This window comes from Bombus terrestris, chromosome 17 (genome assembly GCF_910591885.1).
Source record: "Bombus terrestris chromosome 17, iyBomTerr1.2, whole genome shotgun sequence".
Lineage (NCBI taxonomy): Eukaryota > Metazoa > Arthropoda > Insecta > Hymenoptera > Apidae > Bombus > Bombus terrestris.
Window position 1 is genome coordinate 6,810,448 of NC_063285.1, and position 15,472 is coordinate 6,825,919.

At 34.6% G+C, this 15,472-nt stretch overlaps 1 protein-coding gene across 2 annotated transcripts; it reads right to left on the reverse strand.

Moving 5' to 3' along the window:
* Positions 1-3,796: 3,796 nt before the first annotated feature.
* Positions 3,797-10,166, reverse strand: LOC100642667 (putative fatty acyl-CoA reductase CG5065). Of its 2 annotated transcripts, none has more exons than XM_003402221.4 (8): positions 10,025-10,166; positions 6,006-6,278; positions 5,586-5,902; positions 5,239-5,486; positions 4,818-5,001; positions 4,358-4,543; positions 4,010-4,264; positions 3,797-3,938 (listed from the first exon to the last, which is right to left on the reverse strand). In XM_003402221.4, the coding sequence occupies exons 2-8, from the start codon at positions 6,249-6,251 to the stop codon at positions 3,860-3,862; spliced, it is 1,515 nt and encodes a 504-aa protein (XP_003402269.2). In that variant the 5' UTR covers positions 6,252-6,278; positions 10,025-10,166; the 3' UTR covers positions 3,797-3,859. The 2 variants fall into 2 exon arrangements, with proteins under 2 accessions (XP_003402269.2, XP_012173842.2); XM_012318452.3 differs by having other exon boundaries at positions 6,006-6,290; positions 10,025-10,159.
* Positions 10,167-15,472: the final 5,306 nt, after the last annotated feature.

Sequence of the window (15,472 nt, forward strand, 5' to 3'; positions counted from 1 at the left end):
ACAGCTTTTTCTTGTCGAAGGCCCTTGCGCTTTTTCTGGAAACCCTAGGGTTTCTTCCTTCACGACATCCTGGCCAGCGTGTTTTCTTTCACGACATCCTGGCATCGGACGTCGTTTCGCAGGCCATGTGGTCACATAAGCGCTTAAAGGAGTGTTCTGAATTAGAATGTTCTAAAATGGCGTCTTTTTGTCATTTTTTTTACCAAGGAAAGAAAGAAATGAAGTTATTGAATTTAGTTGGTTTTATATATGTTTAGCGAATACAAAAAAAATTTTTTTAAAGTGAAAAAAAATTATAACAGATTTCTAAGGCTATTTCACTCGCCACCAGATACTTGCGTTAAACGTGAATATGAAACTCGCGATATTCATGTTTGGGCCAAAATCTTCATCGCGAGTCTGACTGCCTAAAGTACGGGAAGGGGTTAAGTCAGTGTTATAATCATTCGGCCAGACCTTAACCGAAATAGGGATTCGACAGATTCGCGGCGTCGATTACCGTATACTAACGAAAATTTACGACTCTTGTTGGCACGTTCTACCGCACACACGTCACTCCGCGAAGCGGCCGGACAAGTACTATCTTTAGTGCGCGTGACGTAAGTCCAGCTTAATATAATTTTAATCGTATACGCTTGGCATTTTAATTAATACAGGTTATTTTTAAATGGACTCTGCACCCGGACACTGAACCGCGCGCATGTGTTTATAGCCGATATCCGCCAAGTGTGTAGTGGAACAATTAGCTGCCTTGTGTTTCTCTTCATCGGTTGTTATGTGTTTTCTTTATGTCTATTTTCCTGTAATATCTATTTGTTTATTTCTCATTCCTGTGAATTCTGTGGAAGGCATTAATCTAAAAGAAAGGGCGGAGGCAATACTCTCGATGTCTACAAGTGATGATTGCGACGAAAATATAACAAGAAAATGTCATTCACTTGCGATTGTAACGCCTATCGTAATAGCAGAAGAAGGATTATCATCTACTAAAAATAAGTCTGCTATCGCGAATGAGATTCGTTGCGTGATTGAAAATGTAACAAGTTGTGGTGCAGATATAATCAACGAGAAATTTGTCAAGAGAGCGATAAAAAAAATTAATGTCCGAAAATTCAGTAACTTCGTTTAAATTATTGTAGTAATTAATGAGCCGATGATATTTTTGATATATATTGTATTGATAATGATAATTGACAATTAATGGAAGACGCAATTAAATATACAATGGCAAGGAGTCTATGATCGAATGCTACTTGTTGCTATTCCTACTCTGTGTTCCATATCAAAGATCGAACAACAATGCGACTACACGATAGTAGATATCGACACTGTCACAGTTCTGTAATGATATTCGGTATGAAACATCTCTAAATACTCGTACTTTTAATAACACCACCATCTTTCTCAAGCTGGATAATGTCATTAATGATTCGATTAACATTTTTATCTCAAAAACCAAAGAAGAAAATGCTTTGAATCATCTTAAAATGTGAAAGATTGGCAGTAGTTGACTTTTTATCGTTGATTGTTTCTACGCTTGCATTTATAGCAGCACATGAGTCATAGGACGATTCGAATTGAGAGTGACTCATGTTGTTGTTTTGTCTCGGAGTATTAACACCGTTATGCGGTGTTCTGCTCTCCCGACCAGTATAAATAAATAAACGCGATCGTTAAGACAATCAGTTAGTCAGTTATCAGTCTGTCATTATCGCCCATTCTTATAATCAATCAATCAGTTAGCTAGTATCGAGCAATCTTATAGCGATTAATATCGAGCGAACGTTCACATTACCTTGTATACTCGTATCGAGCAACCCTGAGCGAACGACGACTAACTCTGTACTACGAATAATTTTGAATACATTTGACTATACAAAGCATTAACTCGTTTCGTCACTATATATACCAACATGTTTAATTGTATTCCACAGACTGAAATTAACGTCGCCGACGATCAATGGTACAAGCACTTTCATTGATGATTTGATATTAGTAGTGGCCGTCGATGCTGTCATTTGAGAATGTTTATTAGAACAAATAAGGATTACGATTTTTATACATTTATATTTTTACTAATCTGATTACTACAAACCATACCATTATGTATGCATATTTTTATATATCGCATTTTTAATCTAATTACGTGCGAAGCCCAATGTTGTGGAACCCGAAGAACGAGGTGGTCCATGTGGTGCGGGTCTGCATTTTGTCCGCAATAATACACACGTTTCATTGGAAAATTAGCCACGTAGTCGACTATGACGTGAATCGTGAGCAATCGTGTATGGACCAGATAAAGTTTACGCCTTTGCTTTATCTTTAACATAATTTGTTATGGAGTCGTGAACGTAAAAATCGCAAATATAATGCACTTGTTATCGATGCAGGCACATAATTCCATCCTTGATTAAATCCTTAAAATTATCGCATGCATTCTTTCGCGAACCCTAATCCTGATATTTGTTGATCGAGGATGTAACTGCATTGATTACATGGTACAAGCATTGATTACATGGATTACATGGTAGTTGCAACTTTCGCCGAGTGTCATAGCTATTTGGAGTGTTTGAATTCGACTAATTTTTAAAAATTATAAGTTTTGTTTGGTATTCACCGATAATCGATTTAAAATATTTTATATGAGCACTTTAGCGAATATGCATGAGTAAAGGAGATAATTAATCCTATTTTTTAGGAACACGTGGCCCATTTAATCTTTGATATGAATTAAAAAGCCGTAATATTAAGTTCTGAATAGCGAAGTTTTTCATTTAGTCGCTGAAAATATATCGTGAATAAACCCAATTTAAGGAGTGGAAGGGGTAATTTGCGAACCATGGTTCTTTTGAGACTTCTTTCCTCGTTGAAGAAAATCGGTCGAAATATCCCTGTGCTTGGCTTAGCCTCCTTCCACGAACGAAACTATGTCAGCTTGAGCAATATAGTGCAGAAGGATACCAAATGAACGATGCATGGTTAGTAGCTTACAAGTCGTAGAGAAGAACATTATGGGATTTGCAGATGCAAATCATCCTGCGAGACGTTTTCTAAGAAAAATCAAAGATTGAACATCAAATCTGCATACTCATTAAAATCCGTAACGTCCTATCGTAAACTGCTCCAAGGTGTTTTCGAATAGAGAGGATTAGTACTTTCTCTGAACCTTCGCCTTCATAAATAATTAATAAACAAATATACATGTAAACAATTTTTTACAAGTTTACTCATAGTAGGAAAATCACACACGCACTGCGGTGTTCGAGTTCACAGAAAGACCACGTACTCATTACAAATTTAAGGACTGTTAATAAACGTGGCAATACACTGTCTTCGTCGATATTGTATCATATATTTTAACACCGACTGGTTAAAGACCAACGAGGTTTGTGAGTAAACAACTTGAGAGTCAAAGTTATCCTTTAGAACTAGTGAAGGATTCTTAGAAAAATTTTACTTTGGAATTATATTATTTTAAAATTTATTTATTTTCTATTATCATTGTCTATTTCTCCGTAGATTTTTCAATGGTAAATTACTATTATCAACGAATAACTATCTCCTAACTTTTGTTTGGTGAATGATGATAGAGGATTTTGTCATTATAATGTTGTCCTTATAATGGAAAAATGTTCATATTTAGTAAGCAGATGAATTGCTTACAGCTCTGAAATCATGTGCGTATAAATACCTGCATTATTATTAAAATTGTATAGAAAAAATAAACAATGTCATAAACGGATTTATTTAGAAAGGAGACGAATGAAAAGACAAAATGAAAAGGATGATGAATCCCTTCTTCGTAAAATTGAATTTATATAGTCTTTGGTTCAAAGATAAAAAAATACCGTTCAAGTAGTCAGTATACAAAATATAATATTATCCATAACAAACTAATTATGCCGGATATTTTGGTGATCTGATGTATCCAGTACAACCTGAAATAACCAAAATTATATGTATTTATATTAATTCCTACTTTTTTATACAAAGATCCTTTTATACGCACCTTGATAATCGTTGTCGGGCTGTTGGCTGAAACTCTTGTTTTAGAATAAATTTCCTGATACCCATCAGGTAAATTACAATATACTTCTCCCATTTCATATCCCGTAAATCTAGTTTGACCATATCGCTGTCGTGTAGCATTTTCACCTTCCTCGCCAAGTCGGAACAGTTATCCCTTTGAAAAGTCCATTCGTTCATGGTGAAATGTGATACTGATGTGAACAATTTGTAGCTAGATTTTAGAAGTTTCATCATTCTGAAATATCATTTTTAATTGTTATTGTAGATGAACACAAAGATTGCCTCAGAAAGATTGCCCTCTTTGTTCGAGGTTCGATAGAATACTCACATTGGTTTACTACCTCGGAGTCTTAAAAAGATATCTATGATGAACGCAGGCAAAACATACGGAATTACACTCAGAACGTTAAAAATATATTTATTAGCTATCATTGGACAACCCGGGTACCATAACGTATCGTTCAGTGGCGTTTCTTTGCTATGCTTCAACACGAGCTGTTGGAAATCACCCCACCTTGTCAATAGGAACATTTACATTATTACAATTATTGCAACTATACTTAAAGCACAGTTTACTGTTATGTTAGTATCTCGGCAAATATTACGTAATTTATATAAATATTATGTCATATCACTACTTTTCGAAATTGAAGTATTGAGAGCAAAAGCGAACTTTTGTATTCTACGTTCATTTGCGTATTGTTCACATTCCTTAAACAAACTGAGTTTTTTGGAATACTGTAACAATCGAATTACATGAGTTGAAAAAGATTCGTAATACATTTTACCTAATAGGATTAGCGCTACTCGTGCAATTGTAAACTTTAACTTCGTGCTTAGGATGTAGCGTGACATGCCATGCAGTACATATTATCATGTCGACTACGTAATCGAGAGGCACTACATCCACTCTTCCATCTCTCCTACCGCGTATTGCTGTTGCACATCCTCTACCGATTAGGAGCATGATACCTGGTTACATTAAATTGGTATAGAAATTATTTGTGATTTTCGATTATCAGAAATGTAGCACTAAATAGATTGGAAAGAATTCTCATAATTGTGAACAACAACAAACTTGAACTATAATAATGACGAACTAGTGGAAATCCTGTTATTTGGCTTCCCATAAACCAACAGATTGACTCCACTTTTCTGAAATGTGACGAGTATTGAACAATTATCATTGCAAAAGATTTCTGAAAATACCTGTTATTGCAGAAATATTCTGTATCCAACCAGGACATGGTTCTTCCATCGAGGCACCAATTATGCTTGGCCGAACTATCGCAACTGGCATATCTTTGCACTTGCTTGCTACAATTTGCTCTGCTAAATTCTTACTGAATGTGTATGTGTTTGGATAAGTTTTTAAAATCTTTTTTTCTATTTCGTTGATCGACGTTTTGTCGAATTTGTTACACATATCTATTACTTCCGAAGGTTTCAAGCTCGTGCTGCAAAGTTAATAATATGTGAACATATTCTTCACGTTACAATTAGAAATATTATATTCGTAAACCATGGAACAATGTCTGCGTATAACTTATTCTTACGTATAAACTCTTTCCCCAATCTCGTGTAGATTCGCATTACTAAAAGCTGTGCTAACGTGGACGAAGCTAATTGGATGCTTTAGTTCGTTCCAAAGATCGATGACACGAACAGTACCTTTCGTATTCACATTAATGGTCACCTGTAACGGCTCGTTAAATATCACAGTGGCCGCGGCGTGAAACACTATGTTTACTTTCTCTAACAGCAGATTTCTATCTTCTCGCGAAAGACCTAAATCCGGCAGACTCAAATCACCTCTCATGGGATAAACTCTGCTCAAAGTCGAGGGGTGTTTTGCTTTGATGTCATCATAGATCTGAAGATGAAAAAGTACCAGCTCAATTACAGAAAAGAAATTTAATCAATTTGACTTCTGACAGACTTAAATATTGAAAGAAACGAGAATAATATTTACGAACAGGATCGTCTATGAGCTTCTTAAATCGTTGTTCTATCGTTTCGTCCGTTTTTGGACGAAGTAGTATAAAAATGGCAGCGATGCGAGGACACATGCGGATCAGTTTTTCCAGGACAGCTTTTCCAACGAAACCGGTTGCTCCAGTTAGAAGAATCCCACTACCGACGTAGAATTCTTTGAGAGTATTCAACTTATTCAACCCTTTATTGATCGCATTTTCATTCCTTTCTCTATTGATCGTATTCATGTTTCAGGATCTTCACACTTGCTGTCCCTATATTTGCCACTGAATTATCAAATAGTAAGTCGAAAAGTCTTTAAAATAATGTACAAAATTTTTATAATTGTAATCATCAGCTTAAACAATCTTTTTTGTACTTTCCTTCAGCCCCTCTATTTTTTGTTTTATTTGTATATATGTGGATATTGCCGTATACAATGATCGGTAATTTGTGTGGAAAATGTGCATGGTTCGTGCGAGACTGTGTTTGCCTACATTTAGCAGCATCTCGAGAAAATTTGATGCGTATGTGATTTTTCTGTGCACCCGTGGACAGGATGAACACGGTTGTGTATGTGAAATCTGTATCAACATTGTTTTTATATATGCTGTTATTCATTAATTATATATGAAGCAAGAGCACTCATATTTCCGATATGGCATTATAGATTTTAATGAGTAAACAGGTTTAATCTATTATATTACCAATGATTTTTCTTAGAAAACGTCACGCAGAATGGATTACGATTTCGAATATCACTATCTCCTTTTCTAAGACTCGTATGAGGTAAGCTGTCGCTCACGTTAGTTTGATTTGAAGATTGCTATATACTCCGCTGCTTGAGCTGACCGATTTTCATATGTGTCAGGAGATTTGTTCGCGCACAGTAATATTTCAGCCGATATACAATTGTAAGTAACTAAAAATACAGTTGAAAATGCAATTTTTTAATTCTTGATTTTCATCTTATTTTAACTTCAAGAATGTGTAAACAAATAGTCTATTGTCACGTTTCGCGCTCCATACGAGCCGTAAGGTAATACGTCGTAACTCGCGAATAACACGAGCCACAACTCTAGCACTCTAGGCTACTCTAGGCAACTCTAGCCTAACTCTAGGCATCTGGAATTGAAAATGAAAAACTTAAAAGAAATAAGAGATACGACGCGTATAAATACTTCAATATCACAATAAATAAATAAACAAGAACACGACATTATTATTGAACAAAATTAAAATTCAAGAATATCCAAGAAATAGAAACAAGGAAGAAGACACATACCCCACCACAATACGCAGCACAATAAGCAGATAACGGAAGATGAGCTGCTATGACCTTTTCACGCAGCATCAACAGCGACAAACAATTAGCACGCGCCAAAGGGTCAAGTACCGGCATCAGCAAACTAACCACGTGTTTAGCAGAGTACAACCTAGCATCGGCAGAAACTAATACCGCAAAAAGAATGTAGCAACAAGGACTAGTAAAAGAAAATGGGAAAAGTGAATGATACTTCCACGAAAACCACATCAGTTGCAACCCTAATTGGTAGGATACCAGCAGAACCAAAGTGTGCAGCGCCTGCAGAAGTAATCACGTACCAAAACTTCGCGCCAGCATTGAATAATCACGTAGTCATTAGCCCATCATTGTCTTACCATAAATAAGTGTAGTCACTTAGAGACAGTAGTCAGTCAGCTAAAAATTTGTCAAGACATCAGTTATCAAGACTTCAATTATTCAGTTCAGTTATTCAGTTCAGTAAGAGTCGCTCAATTAAAAATTTGTTAAGGGTTCGATCATTCAGTCAGTAAGAATCAGTTAAGTCGAGTATAGAATTGGTCGAGAGTTAATATGAAGTTCAGAAAAACAGTAGTCTTTGCGAAGCTCTGAATTGTTTCACTATAGTCTTTGAGTAAGGAAGATAGGAAGTAAAACCAAGCATTTGAAATGAAACCAATCGTCAACGATTAATATAGTCAATAATCTAACAACTATACTATCTTCGTACGATAGTCCAAGAGTGCGATCGACAACACATATAAGCAAGGTAAGAAACTAAACATTGTAACATTTTCTTTTTCGATTTCGGTCTTACACCACATTTACTCGAGTAAAATTATTTATTGACTCTTATAGTCAACAATCAAGAAGATATTAAGAATGATTATATTTTCCAAGAAAACTTTAATCCTCTCCGTGCTATTACTCCTGCACATAGCGGCGAAGGTGAAGTTGAAATTTCGCTTATCGACTCTATTGATACGCTAGTTAACGGTAGCTATACGGTTATATTAATCCCTTAACCTACAACTACGGGCATAGCCCATAGTACGATGATCGGACCAAACATAAATATTACGGGCATAGTACGAGTCATTGTACTACACAAGTCGTGCGAATGACTCGAAGGCTGCGTGAGCTTGTTTACGTTTTCAGACGTAGACTTTAGTATGAAACTAATAGTACTCTACTTATCGAAACAAAAAAAAGCAAAAACTCGAAAGTGGTGTAAATGCAATAGAATTAACAAATATATATAGTGTTGGATATTTAATGGAACTGTCAATCAATCTTAATCTGTATTTGAATAAATGAAATTTCATATGAAGGTGATTGTTCCATTATCCATTTACATTTTTCCATTTACTTATTTTTATTATTATTCCATTTTTTATTATTCCATTGACAGGTATATTAATAAAGAAAGTGATAAATAAAATAAGGGAAATGTATTTTTTCACGAAGTATACTTCAGTTTATTTGGGTATGTTACAGTTTATTTTATTAAAAACAAGGAATCTGTACCATCTAACACTTTGACGGCCACGACAACCGTATTCGGCTGTCACTTATTTGACTACTTGCGAAGAATCGTCGTAGTTATTTGAAAAGATATTCCAGAGGAAATAATAAAACTATTGAATTATTATAAAAATAATACGGAAATGGCTTATTAAAAAAATTATTTAGAATGTAAAACTTTAAAGCATTCTATACATAACTGAGGTTAGTCGGTACAACTTGAACAATAAGTTGTTGTTTTCTTTTAATTCTTTTGTGTCTTTGTTCGGTTCATTCGACGTCGTTTATTTGCATAACATAGTTTGCATACGCATCTAATGCTTCTTCCGGAATCAATTTTCCGAACGGTGATATTATGCTGACTCTGTCGAAAACAAGGATTTTTCGTATTTTCAGACAACCCTAATAACTTTGCAGCCAATAACTCTCCAAATATTCTAATATTTATATCCTTCCTTGTTGCAATTTTGTAAACCGTTAAAGCGTTTACAACAGATATTCCCAGAAGGAGTTGAGCGCCAAATTTTCTGTACCATTTGATTCCTTTTTTAATTTTGGTAGCATAAGAAACCATTTGGTCGGAATAATCTATACCATACTTTCCTTCATTATATTCAATGACAGCTAGTGACTTTAATATTGCGAACAAACGAAACGAGAACGAGTTTTTGAGACCACCACTTGAGCGACTCACATTACTAAAATATCCATGGGAGTACCTAGCAGAGAACACTTGGTAGTGTGGTACGCGTGGTCTGATAGAGATTTCCTTGAAAACACGCGTGACAGTCAACGTGTGAAAATGTAAAATAACTAAAATATTTCGCATGATTAATATAATCTCCGCGGAGTGTATTTTCAACTTTCATAAACACGTGAAGTTGAAGCAAGTCCTAACAATAACTTGTGAAAAATCGTTCCTAAACTCAATTTTTTCCAGAAAATAGCCAAAGTTTCATTTAACTACCATATAAAGGCGAATGTTCCGATCATCTTTAGTGATTCGTTATAAACTATTCAATAACGACAATAATAAATCATTTTTACAGCGTAAAGTGTAAAATACAAAATTAATATTTGATAATTCAAGAACTTCATTTAACGTATTGTAGTAATTAATGATCCGACGATATTTTTTAAATATACGATGTTGGTAATGATGTTAATCGAAAACATGAGTGGAATATAGTATGATAAGGAATTGCCTGTTACCTGTTGCTATTTCCACTCTCTATTCTTTACCGAAGATCAAACAAAAATACGTCTGCACGACAGTGGATCTTGAAACGTCTGTCACAGTACTGTAATAATCACGATGTGACACTACTATGGATACTCGTACTTTTAAAAACACCACCCTACTACTGAAACTGGATAATAATATGCATGAATGATTCAATTAACATTTTTACCTTCAAAACCGAGGAGGAAATAATCTTGCATATAACTTTGAATATAATTTCCAGATTTTAGAATTTTAGTTATAAAATTTGAGAATTTTAGTGTTTTAGAATTTTAGAATTTCAGAATTTTAGAATTCTAGGATTTTAGAATTTTAGAATTTTAGAAGTTTAGAATTTTACAATTTTATGATTATCATTACACATAATTGATTAAAATGAAGGCAAATGAAGGAAAATAGTTGAAATGTAAATTCCATCTCATATTATGAACGATCCATTCTGCTGAGATTAAAAAACACCAATTAGAATTAGAATACATATCCTTTCAAGTCTCCAAAATAATTAAAAAAAAAGGGGGGGGGGTTAGATACCAGTTCCTGTTGTGAAAATATTAATATCTAGCTAATGCTGAAAATATATATGTGTAACATATATTCGTGTAATTAATGCTGCGTAGAATAAAATGTATTTAAAGCATAATTTCATCCTGATGTAAGAAAATCCAAAGCACAATACTACTAATACTAATTATTAGCGTGGATTTTGTATCATGTATGGAAACACTTAAAAATAGCCCCGCAATATGAGCAGTATTGAAAATATATAAATGAAATAAATAAAAGTATAAATAAACGTATTGATTCAGCATATTTCGTCATGAAATTATTTAAAAAAGGCTTTCATAAAAAAATGGAAACGTATTTTAAGTAGAATACTCATCAATCAGGTAAATTCAATAGCATGATGGTTGCAAGCCATAATGGAATCGAAAGGAAATTTTAGTATCAGGAAAAGATTGCGAATAGTGGGACTCAGATTTTGATAAAACTTGAGACTAGAAGAGCGGCGCAAAATACTAAATACGTATCTTGTTTTCGTTGCTGTAAACCGAGTTTATGAGATGTAACCACCCTGTAAAGTTCAACCCCTAAAAGATTGTCTGGGATACAGTTAAAGTAGACAAATATTTGTGAATAAAAATTTCAGTGTATTGAACGAGAATACTGCAGTTAATAAGAAATTTTCAAAAGCGTTTGAGGAGATTACGTCCGCCATGTCTATTTGAAAAATTACGGCATCAATGCAAGTGACAAAAAAGTTACATTTTTTGTCAAAGCTGCTACTATACATTATACATATATATATATGGTTTCCTCCATAGTTAATGTTATTATCCTATTTACATTCCGACCTGTCGTCTCTTTCTTATTACGACGGCAGACATTAGCGTCGCCAGCGATCAACGCTACCAGCACCTTAATAGGTGAGTCGACAATAATAGTGACCATCAATGCTATAATTCGAGAATGTTTATTGAAACTAATAAGCACTATGATTTTCACACATTGATATTTCTCTTAAAATGTATATATTACATGCAGTTCTAATTTTATTGTGTGCGAAGTTCAGTGGTGTTGAATTTCAAGAACCAGGTGCTGCATGAGAAGCGGGTCTGCATTCTGTTAGCAATAATACACACGTTTCATTGGAAAATTGGCCAACTAGTCGACTATGACTTGAATTGTGAACAATCGCGTATGAAACAGATAGAGTTTACGCCTTTGCTTTAACTTTGTACAGTTGCCATGAAGTTGTAAAAACAGCAAATATTATGCACACGTCATTGGTGTCAGCATATAACTCCATTTTTGATTAATTTTTTCGAGTTATAGCATGTGGCTTTTTGCAAGCCAAAGGTGCGTCATTTGTCGATTGAGATGTGACTCCAATTACACTTACTCACGGTACACCCTGAATGATATACACGTGTATTAAATATTACGCGTCGTGTTAATCCATTTCGCAATATTTTGATAAATTTCATGAATGATGAATCTGAAAGGACGCAGCATTGAACGCGCAGGCAGCAGTTCGGAAGCGGCAAACTGGTGGAAAATGACCGATGAAGAGTGAAAAGAGGGCAAAAGCGGAATTTCATTTAATCACACTGTTATTTCGTAAGAATAGAAAAAATAATTGGGAAAGCTGTCACCGTACTCATGAGTCATATTAACATGCGATTGCATTCGCCGAACAGTGGTTTCTATGTACTAGCTTGACCGTTTTACTGCGATTGGAAAATGAAGAATACCCCGATCCTTATTTAATAATCACAAATCTGATTACAGATGTACGTTCGCACGAATGTATATGCACACATGGCGAGGAGAATCAGCTTGACGGCCTACTAACGTCAACAATATATCATTTTATCCAAGGTCATTCGCATCGGACCGTTCTGTTGAATTATGCTTCTTGGTATATATACGTCATAACAAAGTGATTATATAAAATCCCTCTCAATTCCTTAAATGACATTTCGAGGAATTCATCCACCCTTTTCTGAAATGAATAACGTGGAACTATAAAAAAGTTACATCCTCTCCGATTTCGATGACTTTCGAACACGTTATCGCCAGTATGATTCTAGACAACTCTTTCCTATAGATGTAACTGTCGGGCGGCTATAGTGTCTGAGATATTTGGAAAAAATTATCAATACCACTACAGCGAATTATATATATAATTGTGCAACCGTGATAGCGTACGTGCTAGGATTTGTTGGTTGCCCATCCTTTCTTCCTAGTATATACAGGGTGTTCAGTTATAAGTGTAAAAATACTTAAGATGTGATTCTTGCAACTAGAATAAGACGAAAAAATCAAGAGCAAAAGTTGTGTTTTAGAGTTCGTTTTTTAATTAACCGTTTCGCTAATAATGCTAGTTATAGCCGGTAACCACGAAGTGATTCCTAGATGCTAACACCGCTTATAACCCGCGGCGTCGTGAACCAATTTATGCCTAGCAGCGCCCCTTGTAAGTTGCGTACCAAATACTTTACAGAACTGGATTCGCATTTATACATCGTCTGATTTTTTAATTTTTTTCGACTATCACAGAACAATAGTTAGTTCAGGAAAGCATTACAAACTTTAGACAAAAAAGGTCGAAAAATTTGTACACTGTATATTTGTATACTTATTTGTATACTTATTTCCTAAAAGTATTATAATTTGCTTTTCATTTTAATAAACTTTTGAGATTCTGTTCTTTCCGAAGTGGTTTCTAAAAATCTGAGAAAGCTACAACTATTAAGTGAAAGCTACAAGGATAACTGCAATGAAAGAGATTGAATGTACTAAATACCACAGATTCTGACGATTCTGAAATAGAGAATAATAACGCACAAAGGACGATTTTACCAAATGTCATATAGACGACAGAAATATTTGACCCAAAAATTCATGATTTTACCCTACGAAATTCGAGTACTCAAGCAGATATAACTTATTCATGGAAAGTTATAAATTACTTTCAGTCGTTTGTTAGCGAAGAGTTGGTAGAGTGTGTTGTTGAAAAGATAAACAATTAATGCCGCAAAAAAACAATAATAATGTAATAGCTGATACAGTGCTCCGTTAATTATTGTTCCATGGCTATCTCTCTTTTAATGACGAGAAACAAGAAGCTGTTGTTACCAGAATACTGGAAAGATAAGCTCTTGAAAAGCGATATCTATGGCGAAATAATAAGCAGAGGCCGTCGCTTATTACTGCTACAAATATTAACTTTTAGTGACAATATTGTATCCAATTCCGATCTTCTACGGAGAATCCGAAACATAATTGGTAAATTACAAGGAACATTTGCAAATACATTTTACCCTTATCGTATTCTATGTATAGAGCTCCTGCACATAGGCAAACTGGCATTCAAAAATTCATTGCATCGAAGAAAATTAGATTTGATATGAAATCATTCTTCCTTTGTTCCCGTAAGACAGGTTATATTCAGGATTTCATTATTTATATGGGGCCTGGTATTAAGATATGTTGAGGTGGTCACCACTTCTACGAAAACTACACATCTGTTCTTTTTAGTTTTCTCAAGCGCTGAAGCCATCGACAGCATGTAGACAAAAGAATAGCAGGAAGGCAGACCATAAACAGTAGACAGGCGACGTTGGCTTTGGGGCTTTCAGTTATAAGGTAACACTGCTAGCGTGCGGATGTGGACTAGCTCAAATTGTATTCCTACTTATTATTACACTTCACTATTAAATTAAATATATATATTTTGTACCTTACACTTTATCAACGCGTTTTTCTCTCTTTATACACCGAATAACCTCAACAAGATAGAACCCCAACATAAAGATATTGGTAAATCGGGAAGTGTTGTAATGTCCCTTCTGGAATTCCATTTCGGTAAAGGTGACGTTCTTTACGTAGACAACTGGTATATTAGACCCGCTTTATTTGGTATACTGCATAAAAATAGTGCAAATACCTGTGTTACCGTTTACACACCGTGAGAAAATTGCACATGTACCACTGATAAACTACATGTGCATTAAGTATTCTTCAGGGATCTACTGATTGTGGCCGTACGTTATTTTGCATAGATCACAAGTCAGTTCCATAAAAACTACTGATCACTGCATATTATAATATTTGCACACACGCACATGAGATAGCAAATCATGAAACACGGAAAAAGCTACAAAAAAATTATTTAATCTTATACTCGAAGAATTAATGAAAGTATTATGAAATATTATGAAGTATCGCGTAATAATACAAATCAATGGACACCTAAATGAAAAATTATGTGTATCGCATTGAATAGCTTTCTTAAAGTTTTCAGTTTCGAGTCTTTTCGAGTCTTTCGATGACTTACACAACCAGAGACAAATGTTTGTGTTACGTTACGAGGGTAATGTAGTCTTGCGCATTCTTGCGATAAATGATTAGCAAAACAACCGAATGTTGACATTCCAAGCTAATAAAAACAATCAGTCGGTATAGCCATTACATCGGTAGATCTGTACCGATCGTCTACCGTGCCTTGTAAAGTGTTTTATTCTTGTACATTTTGTTATTTCAAAGTTCGTGTTTTCATTTGTAAGGAAAGAGCTTTTTGGAAATCATATACATTTTCAATTTGTTGCTGATAATTTATAACAGAAATTATTGTATGAAATAGGCCCTGATTCTATAAAAGTAGTGAAATGACATATAGATGTAAAGAAAATGAAAGTCAAGATGAATTGTGTTTGATGATTTATCTAATGCACCAAATAACACTTGCGCCGAAAATGAATTCAATGATAGCAGAAACATTCTTGAATTAAGTGATGCGATTAGACATAGAAGAAGATTGAATAAAAAATATAATGTTTCAAGCGAAAGTGAAGAATCAGAGATGGAGGCTGATGAGCTTACAATTGAAGAATGAAAAAGTGAGGATACTTTTC

Coding starts and splice junctions, on each gene's coding strand:
- LOC100642667 (XM_003402221.4), bottom strand. CDS start 6,251: ATGAATACGATCAATAGAGAAAGGAATGAAAATGCGATCAATAAAGGG. Junction 5,903..6,005: donor AGAAGCTCATAGACGATCCT/GTTCGTAAATAT, acceptor TTTCATCTTCAG/ATCTATGATGACATCAAAGC. Junction 4,265..4,357: donor CTCCGAGGTAGTAAACCAAT/GTGAGTATTCTA, acceptor ATGATATTTCAG/AATGATGAAACTTCTAAAAT.